The sequence below is a fragment of the Solanum tuberosum genome, unplaced genomic scaffold (genome assembly GCF_000226075.1).
Source record: "Solanum tuberosum cultivar DM 1-3 516 R44 unplaced genomic scaffold, SolTub_3.0 scf00093, whole genome shotgun sequence".
Taxonomy (NCBI): Eukaryota; Viridiplantae; Streptophyta; class Magnoliopsida; order Solanales; family Solanaceae; genus Solanum; species Solanum tuberosum.
The window spans coordinates 1,647,213-1,658,541 of NW_006239018.1; the positions used below are offsets into that span (position 1 = coordinate 1,647,213).

At 33.5% G+C, this 11,329-nt stretch overlaps 1 protein-coding gene and 1 long non-coding RNA gene across 2 annotated transcripts in view; both read right to left on the reverse strand.

The window, feature by feature from the left end:
- On the reverse strand, positions 1 to 4,495 carry LOC107060692 (uncharacterized). Its single transcript, XM_015308877.1, has 3 exons — positions 4,199 to 4,495; positions 550 to 657; positions 1 to 457 (listed from the first exon to the last, which is right to left on the reverse strand). Exons 1-3 carry the CDS (start codon positions 4,343 to 4,345, stop codon positions 365 to 367), a joined length of 348 nt encoding a protein of 115 aa, XP_015164363.1. The 5' UTR covers positions 4,346 to 4,495; the 3' UTR covers positions 1 to 364.
- A 97-nt stretch (positions 4,496 to 4,592) lies between these two features.
- The window catches only part of LOC107060693 (uncharacterized), a 16,396-nt gene continuing 9,659 nt past the window's right edge, over positions 4,593 to 11,329 (reverse strand). Inside the window, exons 2-3 of the long non-coding RNA XR_001473472.1 lie at positions 10,372 to 10,446; positions 4,593 to 4,686 (exon numbers count right to left, since the gene is read on the reverse strand). This is a non-coding gene — a long non-coding RNA (uncharacterized lncRNA). The remainder of the gene's footprint in view (positions 4,687 to 10,371; positions 10,447 to 11,329) is intronic.

Below are 11,329 nucleotides of genomic sequence, written 5' to 3' on the forward strand. Positions count from 1 at the left end.
TTCGTTTCAAAATTTAAAAAAATTCATAAATGTCCAGAGATCTAAACTAGGGAGTGGGTTCTACATAATCATCCTCATCATCACTGTCATTGTTGGTGTCCTCGGGAGCCGAAGTAGTAGGTCGACGAGCGAGGTTCATCACTTGTTCTTTGATTTGCTGAACGGTCTCGCTCATGCTTCGTTGTTCAGCTTCTCTTCTCCGCTCCGACGCTGCGCTGCTAGTGCCGATGTAAATTATGCTATTTGAGCCGACATAACAACAATCTGAACACCGTCAAGTGCTTCGGCTTGACTTGACGATCCAATACCTTCTAAGCCTGACTGGAGTCGTCTTACATAATTTCGAGATCCTAGACCATATCATCTACCCTTGTGTGTTCCCCCTACCCGTGGACAGTTCAGGTGTCAATTGGACCGAACTATCAAGATTCTCAGCGACGTACTGATGAAAGTCATTCTGCATATTAAATATAAAAATTGACATCAATATATATACATATCATAATTATATTCACTATTAATATATATTATTCATATAAAATAACTTACAAAAGTCCGTTCGACCCTTTCCTCCACCCACACATCCGGATCCAACTCATTTTCTTTCTTCCTAACATGAGTCTTCTTGAAAACCTCCGGTTCAATGAGAGTGCGTCCCTGTTTTATTTAAAACATATTATTAGACTGGTTTAATGAGTCGCCACTTAATTTTTAAGAAAAATCAAGAAAACTATTTTTTCAACAGATTAAAATAGAAATCAATTGAAAATATACAAAGGGTTCGAGGTTCTTATTAGCATTTTGGGAAGGGGTTTAAAGCACCCAAAATGCCCGTTAATACGCGGTTATCCGGCGATTAATTATTTGGCTAAAAATAATCTTAACTTAGCTTGAATTGCAAAATTGAGTTGTTTTTATAGTTAGAACTATTTTAAAGGGGAAAAAGGGAAGTACTTAAATATTATCTAAGTGGGCTAATTTTACAAAACTTCTTCTTTAAGTCTTGTTAAGGATGATCGATTTTAGCTAAATTGATAAAACACAGCGTGCGTCTTACGGGGATTCGAATTGTTCAACCTTAAAATTAGCGGCAAACACTAACAAGTAAAATGAACACAGTAAAGTAGAGAAGGAAAGAGAGTTAGGCCCAAACTGGTTTCTGTCCGCCTGGACCAGTATTTGGGCCTATTTCGTTTTGGGCAAAAGTCCCAATTTTTGCCACCTTTGTACCTGTCATAGACTAAATTGAATTTTATTTCTTTGGGGCCTAAGGCCCATCTTCCACCTGCCCTAAATTCTAACAAGATAGTAATAAATGAAATTATAAGGACTTAGGCCCAAAATAACAAAATACAATATCTTTTTATATAAAGAGTGGGCCTTTGGCCCAATCTTTCAATTCTCCTCGACATCGAATTCCTTCAACCTTGTTCATCGGCTTTTGCGGCTTGACTGACTCGAATAAAGGAGTTTGAGTGTTTACGACTCTCTCGAAATGCAGGGATAAAACGGAGTCCGTGAGGACTCGGGCAAATTTTTACATACCAAAGAAAGAAAATTACATTAACATAGGATAAAATACCGTATCACATCTTTATTTATTTATTATTAAAATAAAAGTGTAAGACGATTGATAAATCAACACAACAGATTACTCATCAAATAGATTATGGAACTAACTAATCAATCCAAATGACTTTAACAAATACTCCTTATTAGCCACAAGGAGAGGAAATAGTGGACGTTGTTTTAATGCCCATTCACGAATATTGTTAACTCTTTTAAAAGAGCAAAAGTATATCAAATGCATTATTCCATCAAGAAAATCAAAACTAAAAATGAAAACCAGAAACTGTAGATATAAATGGCATACACATTATGAACAAATCTATTCTTAGTCTCTGCCGATTCTTAGTTTCATGCTTGCTCTCATTTCGACATATATTAAATGAACTATTTAGAATATGCACACAATAAAACCCAACAAAACCATGACGAATTAATATTAGAATTTAAAAATTCTCATGTCATAGTGAAAGACTAACATCACAAAAGATCATGCTCCCAATAACCTTAATGACTAAATTCTAACAAAATTTCAAATCTGAAACATAAGACAAGAAACTCAGATTTTGCACCGATTCAACTTGCAAACATAAGCATTTTCGACTTAGAATTTGAATAGCAGGAAGATATAAACTCGATTTAAACAAGTTGTATTAGACAATAGGACAACAAAGACATTCAAGGAATAGATAAAAATTAAACGATTAGAACAAATGCACGATTGCGCCATCGATATATATATATATATATATATGTATGTGTGTGTGTGTACCGTATTAGTTGATTCGAGAACTTAAGTTTACATGAATACTAACATCAAAAGGCGACAACTTTAAACACAACACGCCTACGCTTAACAAGACATACACAAAATAACATTGATAAAAAAAAATATTCAAGTAACAGTTTTTGAGAAATGGGAACATCAAAATATACTCGAACAAAGAAATATGAAATGACTATACGAGGTAAAATTTAGCAAAACCTTAAAAGGACATTATGCCTACTCCGTGGCAACAAACGAAAGAGAAAACATATGATTCATACATTAAATTAACGGCAGCCAACAACCAACAACCACCTAAACAAAACAGAATGTTGCTCTAAAGTAGAAGAAAAGGTGGAAGGAACATAATGAAGGAATGCTACCTTTCGAAATGCGGCGAACAAATATCACGAGCAGAACGACACCTTACTATGTTAGGAATCGAACACAAACAACAAGCAAGATGCTTGAGCGAAAATATCAACCCAAACACTAAAGAAAAATAAGTAACTCCTCTGGTTTTCTTTGAAATGTATTTCTATATATATTGCAGCTAATTGTTTTCAAACCTTTTTCTCTAAAAGTTTTCAACCAAAAACCCAACCCCTAAAAATGACAAGAAAAAATGTATTTATAGGGGAAAATTCGGGTTCCTTTTGAGGGGGAAAACGAAAGGGACTTTGAATAAGAAAAAGGGAAAAATTGAGATTCCCCACGAACTCCAAAATTCAAAACTTCCCAAGGACCAAGAAAAAGGCTGGTTTGTGCGATATTTCAACCGAATCCCACGAAATTCGGATGACGAGATCGAGATGGGCGGCTGTTGCAGAGAAAGGTTGTGGAAGCTGCTGGAACGGTTTGGTGAGGACAGCTGTTGTTGACGTTTTTGGTTTTTGCAGTGTTCACGCGGAAAAGAAGAGAAAAACATAGGGGTGGGGTCATTCTGCTACTGCTGTACGTATGTGTTTGGACTGCTGGGAATTATTGTTTGTATTGTATGTTTTGTGGGCTGGGTCAGTTCAAGGAGTGTGGACTGCTGTAATGTTTTGGGCTGGCAGCTTGGTATTGCTGCATTCGGGCTGCTATTTGATAACGTAGAATTGAAAAGGAAAGGGGATGGGGTCGGTTTGGTGTATGCTGTTGTTGTTATTATTTTATTAGAATGGGTCGGTTGGTGTATGTATTGTATTGTTAATGTGAAGGGAGTGGGAATTGGGCTGGTCTTGAGGCTAAGGGCTGCTAGAATTAAAAGGGCCCAAATTTGGTGCTTTAGGATTTAAAGGTAACGGTAAATAAAAGGCTAGATTTGGATTTAAGACTTGGCCAAATGATATAAAATTAGCCAACTTATTAACCAAATTGAGTCTAACTTGTGAATCTGGCTTAAACTTAAAATAGGACGAACTAATATAATCAACTAAAGAGCTTCTTAATTTCAACGAAATAAAATAATAAACTCGATTATAAAGTAATTAATCTAGAATAGAAACTAATTGTATTCATAATTGAAATTAAACTAAATTAAAAAACATTCGACTTACAATGCGAAATCTTTTTGAGATGATTTTCAAATATTGATAAGATATAATAATTGCATATATAATTTATGATATATATTTATTATCCAAAATATTATGAAAATCGAATAAAATTACTTAAAATAACCATGAAACTATTTAATTTTATAAAATTAATTATTCTAGATTGTTTGAGAAATTAAGAAATTTGGAAATTGATTATCATCGGGGAGGGTCAAAATTGGGTGTCAACAGTCCCAATTCTTTTTCCTATAAATAAAAACTAAAAGTTATAACGATATATATGAAACAACTAATTATTTATTTACAAGTTTGAATTAGAACTTACCATCTCTCTTGCAATTGTGCCAACGCTCTTTGCACCTTCGATGTGCAACGAGCCAACCTTAAGACTCCCTCTAGCCTTTTTGGCTTGTTCAGATATTGCCTTAAATTTGTCTGTGTTCCAATACAGACCCCAATTCATCAAAAACATGAGGCAACATCCAATCCAAACGTTCAGCAGTATCCCAAACTTTCTTTAGCCAGACAGACAGTCTGGAGGATGTTTTCCTCTCAAATGTGGTCGTAATGACCCAATTGTGCCTCGACTCCCAAGTTCAAATAGTCTGAAAAAAATTTGAATAACGTTAATTAGATTGATAGTAAAAAAAAGTAAAGTATACTAAACTTAACTAAAAATTATATACATTAAAGTTATTAAACATCGTCTGGCGTATACTGTTTGGAATCTCGCTCCAAGAATGATAAGCATGTGTATAGAGTCTTCTAACACAGTCTTTTAAAGCCTGGGCAGCATCCTTTGCAGGATGCCACCTGCAAAACACATAATAAATATGTTAGTTCATGAATAATTTATTAAAGTATAAGAAATAAATAAAATAAACTAACAAACTTACGATGATCCATCTGGCTCAATCATGACTACCAAGTCTGTCTTTCTGGCCAGCAGCTAGAGGAGGCATCATATCATCTGGTGTAGCATTAGGTGTAGCTGTAGACGAGGGTGATACATCAGGATGCACAAAACGTTGAGTCAATGGAGGCGTACCGACCACAACATCTGACTGCCCGCTACTAGAATCTCCAATCCTTATGGTAGATAACTGAGGAGATGTACCTGTGGGAGATGGAGTACCTGCCGATAAGGGTCGTGCTCGACGAATAGCCTGTAAAGGTAGGTCCTCGTAGTATCATGAAGGCAATACATGTGAAGTAGAGGAAGAATCGGCTGGTCGACGGTAATTAGGATAATATTACCGAAGATCCGCCGTACCAAATGGAACAACAAATAAATGAGTATCACAGCTGATGCGCTCTGGAGAAGAAGAAATAGATCCTGCAATATCCTCAGGATCTATGGGTCTCCTAGACTTCTTTTTCTTAGCCTGTTTAGTCTGGCTAACTCCAAGATGCTCGCGATGTCTTTCACCATCACCGCCTGATGACATCTGTATGCAAATTTACATGTATAATATATATAAAAAATCATAAATTAAATAAAAATAGCAAAATACACTAACTTACATATATATACTAGCTAGCTTTCATTCTACACTATTCCTTATCGCTGTTTTACTTTAAAAATATATAAAAGAAAAATGACTGAGTTTTCAAAAAATCGATTAAACTTATGGTTTAAGAGAAATCGAATTTCCGAAAGGACGGAGTCGCCACTTAATTTTTAGTAAAAATCAATAAAAAAACTTAAGGTTTTCAAAAGATTTAAACAGATAAAATCAATTGAAAATAAAAGGGTTCGATGTTCAATGTACATTTCGAGAAGGTGTTAGGTCCTCGGAATGCCCGCTAACTCGCGGTTGACCGGCGATTTGACCAAAAATGATCTTGACTAATTTTGAAAATTTAACTAAGTAAAAGAACTCATTTATTTTGACTAATTGTTGGAATTATAAATAGGTAAAGAACTCATTTATTTTAACTAATTTTGAAATTTTAACTAAGTACATAACTCATTTATTTTGACTTATTATTTTATTACTACTACTATTTCTATCATTTTATTCATCTTAAGGGGGAATGAACTAAATGAGAATTTTCTAAAGGGGAATAGTTCATAAAATGTCAACAAGACTAATTTTTAAATAAGAAAAAACAAGTAATAAAATATGTATACTTTAATTCGAAAATAAAATGAAATGACCATTCTTGGGGAATTTAATTAAATTAAATCATAAGATAATCAAAGCGTTAGTCAAATACAATAAAATACATGGGAGCTAAGGGAAGACAATTGAATTCGGGCCAACCCAAATTCTCAACTCTGCAAAAAAAAAAAAACAACAATTTATTGGGCTTTTGGCCTTTTTCCCATCTCCATGGGTCATGATAGACACCAAGTGTATATTTGAGGTATACACCATGTATACCGCTAATTCTCGGACTCCCGGACCTGTAGTTTTATTCGGACTTTGTATATTCTGCATTTTTCGCCTGCTTTCCCGTATTTGACCCTGTATTTTGTATTTTTCGACTGTATACCAATGTATACAATAGGTATATCAGTGTATACATGCCGTTTTTCAGCCTGATTTTAGCTTTCTAGGGCACATTTTCGATTTCCAGCTCCTGTTTTCCATGTATAAACTTGTGATTTCGAACTTGACACCGAAAAGGACGATTCGAGAAGAGTTTCGGGCCTAAATGGCCCATTGGAGATGCAAGTGGAAGGAAAGAGTTCCATCGTGCTTATCACAAGGGTACATGCATCAAAATGGGAAAGAAACAATTAGTATAACTTGAAAGACTTCAAAATAGACACTATTCTTTTAAGTCTGAACCTTATAATGCAAAATCAAAATTGGTAACATGTACTAAAATATTTCTCAAGTAAGATCAATTCTATTGTTGAGAAGTAATAGATCGGTATACACATTCAATGAATACACTCAACAACCATGACATCTGGTAGAGGGTTAGGAGAAAAATCAAATTGACAACATTTATACCAAAATTTCCTAATTTATATAACTAAAACAAACGTGTTGTGAACAAATATAATCAAAGTACAACAAACAACTAGTTGGAACGAGTTGAAACATATTGTCCGATCTAAGTACTATGAATCCACACTTTTGAGATAGAATAGACAAACCTTATATCTAAAGTGGGTCATAGTAAGCCACGCCTCAAAGCAAATTTAGAACTTTAAGTAAACGCCCTACAACATAAGGAATTTGCCGAGGATATTTCGAAGAACGGGTCCCTTTCATATTAAAATCTATCAAATAAAACCACTGATTCCTACCATATAATCTATTATGGAGGCAACACATAATCAAACACATATTGGAAAAGAAAAGAGGACAAGAAAGCGGCCTAGAAGACATACACCTAACCCAACCCACCGATTGAACATGGACCAAGGACGCATCAAAACAGGACGCTAATGTATCACAGACAGACTTGGTCTTAGACAAAATAGGAAAACTCGATCAAATTATCGCATACAGGCTAGATGTATATATCTATATATGAGCAGAAAGACATAATTCAAGTCATAGACCAAGTCGTGAACTCGCAACATAAAGCTCGACTTAAAACGAAGACTTAAACCACTGAAATCGCAAGAGGAACTCTACTTAGGACATTTTCGACATTCACAAATGCACATTCAAAATGAAGAATAGCGAAACGAGCAAACTCGAACATATGAACAGAGAAGTGACAAACCCAACATAATATCCATCTTTCAATCAGTGTGGAACTGGATCGAGATGCACTCAAGAACATATGCAATACATTAAGATAACAAGATTTTGAAGACACCCTATTGGAACAGCGAAGTCGGAAAGAGTATGGTAAATGGAAGAGTGTTACCTTCTTTAGTGCAGCAAATTTGGGATAGCAGCAAGTAGAACGATCTTTCCACCACGAAAAGTGAAGATCCGAGCGAAAATTCCGAACTCAAAAGAACGACTTGCCTTCTCCGAAACTGGAATCGAAGAAAACTTTGTTTTCTAGCCCTCTTTTATATTAAGTTACTCTCTATTTTCAGCTCAAAAATTCCAACTCCGAATTCCATTTTTTACAATGAATAAGAGGAGAATATATATAGGAGACTACTAGGATTCAAAATATTTAGGGGGGGGGGAGGGAAAGGATGAAATCGGATTTAAGACCCATTTCAAAATTCAAACTCTCAAAAACCTTTCACCAACTCGGACAAACACCATTTTCGCTGAAATTTGCCTTATTCCGAAAGAGAAAATGGGAGATGGACGTCTTGGATCGATTCCAACGTCCTTGGCGGGCCACGTGGCGTGATCCCGCAACTGCAAGGACGGTTCTTGGCTGGAAATGGCGTTGGAACAGTGCTTAATTGCTGTTGCTTGATCTAGCTGTTGAAGTTAAATTTGGTTTAGGATTGGGCCGGGTTAGGGGATTAATTGGTTGGGTCGGTGGTTTGAATTAGAATTGGGAATAGGAAGAATGGGAATGGGTTAGGTTGGCTGGAAGTTGTTGAATGGGATTGGAGTTATTTGAAAATTGCAACTATTTGTTGGGTATATTTGGTATTGTACGTATGTTGTTGTGTTGCTGCAAAATTGGCAAAGAACATGGGATTGTGGGCTACTGGGTACAAATTTGGATTGGCAAAATGGCCCAAATTTGGGTCTTAAAAGAATTGGAGGCTAAGATGGGTGTTGGTTATATTTTCAATTACCTAATACTATTGAATTACAATTGTAACCAAATTCAAGTTGAAAATTTAGCCGAATTGAACTAAATTGGCGAATTCGACTAACAACAAAATAAGACGTATTAATATAATTAATTTACGAGCTTCTCGATCTTTAACGAAATAAAATAGTCAATTTAATTATAAACTAAATAAATCGAAATTATAGCCATAATCTAAACTAAACTAATTTGATAAAGTACTTACTAAAATTAAAATCTTTTTTGGACGATTTTCGAATATTTAAGAAACACTAATTACACATAATTATAAAATACTATAAAATCGACTAGAATTACTTAAAGTAACCTCAAGAAATATTTGAATTTTATAAAACTAATTTTTCTGAATCGTTTGAAAATTAAGAAGCTCAAAAACTAATTATTATTGGGGAGGGTCAAAATTGGGTGTCAACAATCGCTTGCTTCAATTCCATCATTCTCCCATTCTTCCTTCTCAGTTGTTTCATTTTCATTATTGTCCCATTCTTCGTTATCAAATGATTCATTTTCCTCATTCTCGAATAATTCTTCCTCAACATTCAGTCTCATCATCAGATACTTCTTCTAATATGTGTTGAGGATGTTGTAGTGTGGTTTCCAATTCAACATCAACTTGTTGTTGAACAATTGCAACATCATTTTGATACGCCACATCTAAGACATTGTCAATTTCAATTCTTCCCACATACTTACTTTTTATAACAACCCACCAATCAGCTTTGTCTCTACGTAATGGATATGGAGCGTAATACACTTGTTTAGCATTTTGTGAAATAATAAAAGGATCATAACTTCTGTATTTCCTGGTGTGCTTAACTTCAATTATATTATGTTGATGGTCCACCTTTGTGCCTCTATGTGATGGGTCAAACCACTCACACCGAAACAACTTAATAACTTTTTTACTTTAACTAGTTTAGTTTTGACTTAATTCCAGCTAATTAATTCACCAACTAAACCACATTATTTATTTTAACTTATTTAAACAACTTAACAACTTTTTAACTTTAACTAGTTTAGTTTTGACTTAATTCCACTTTTTAAACCCACCAACTAAATCACATTATTTACTTTAACTTATTTAAACAACTTTTTAACTTTAACTAGTTTAGTTTTGACTTAATTCCAACAACTAATTAATTCACCAACTAAACTACATTTTATTTTAACTTATTTAAACAACTTAATAACTTTAACTAGTTTAATGTTGAATTAATTCCAACAACTAAATCCACCAATTAAACCACATTATTTATTTGAACTTATTTTACACAACTTAAAAACTTTAACTAGTTTAGTTTTAACTTAATTCCAATAACTAAATTCACCAACTAAACCACATTAATTAATTTAACTTATTTAAACAACTTAACAACTTTTTAACTTGAACTAGTTTAGTTTTGACTTAATTCCAACAACTAAAGTCACCAACTAAACCACATTATTTATTTTAACTTATTTAAACAACTTAACAACTTTTTAAAATTAACTAGTTTAGTTTTGACTTAATTCCAACAACTAAATCCACCAACTAAACCACATTAATTAATTTAACTTATTTAAACAACTTAACAACTTTTTAACTTGAACTAGTTTAGTTTTGACTTAATACAACACTAAATCCACCAACTAAACCACATTAATTAATTTAACTTATTTAAACAACTTAACAACTTTTTAACTTGAACTAGTTAAAAAAATTATCGCAAAATTAAAGCTAAGTATCAATACTAGATGGACACAAACACATTATTGAAAACAATTGTACTTGAACTTTAGAAATTTAGAAGCACTAACCTTATCTCCTACTTTGATGAAAGAAGCAATATAGTCTTGTATCAACTTTTTTAGATGTTGAGCTTCCTTAGTTGCCTAACACGAAAAGTTCTAAAATTAGTTAAATATAAACTTCAAATCCAAGATTATTAGTTATATATATATTCAAATTTTAATAAGTTCAAGTTTTCAATTCAAGTTCATAGCTAATTTCTAAACTTAATTAGTTATATATTCAAGCTAATTAGTTCCAAGTTCATATTCCTAATTAAGTTCAACTTCAAATTTTAAGTTCATGTTCTAAGTTCAAGTTCAAGTTCAAGTTCAAGTTCAAGTTCAAGTTCAAGTTCAAGTTCAAGTTCAAGTTCAAGTTCAAGTTCAAGTTCAAGTTCAAGTTCAAGTTCAAGTTCAAGTTCAAGTTCAAGTTCAAGTTCAAGTTCAAGTTCAAGTTCAAGTTCAAGTTCAAGTTCAAGTTCAAGTTCAAGTTCAAGTTCAAGTTCAAGTTCAAGTTCAAGTTCAAGTTCAAGTTCAAGTTCAAGTTCAAGTTCAAGTTCAAGTTCAAGTTCAAGTTCAAGTTCAAGTTCAAGTTCAAGTTCAAGTTCAAGTTCAAGTTCAAGTTCAAGTTCAAGTTCAAGTTCAAGTTCAAGTTCAAGTTCAAGTTCAAGTTCAAGTTCAAGTTCAAGTTCAAGTTCAAGTTCAAGTTCAAGTTCAAGTTCAAGTTCAAGTTCAAGTTCAAGTTCAAGTTCAAGTTCAAGTTCAAGTTCAAGTTCAAGTTCAAGTTCAAGTTCAAGTTCAAGTTCAAGTTCAAGTTCAAGTTCAAGTTCAAGTTCAAGTTCAAGTTCAAGTTCAAGTTCAAGTTCAAGTTCAAGTTCAAGTTCAAGAATATCAAATATAATTCAAACTAGTCCTAAATTCCATATTCAAACTAGTCTTAAAATCACTAATTCAAAGTACTCCTAGAATTCAAAAATCAAACTAG

Bases quoted from the DNA above. Each gene is read 5' to 3' on its own strand.
- LOC107060692 (XM_015308877.1), bottom strand. From the start codon at position 4,345: ATGTTTTTGATGAATTGGGGTCTGTATTGGAACACAGACAAATTTAAG. The intron at 658-4,198 runs GTAAGTTCTAAT...TAAATAAAACAG, and splicing joins GCACAATTGCAAGAGAGATG to GGACGCACTCTCATTGAACC. The intron at 458-549 runs GTAAGTTATTTT...TTTAATATGCAG, and splicing joins AAAGGGTCGAACGGACTTTT to AATGACTTTCATCAGTACGT.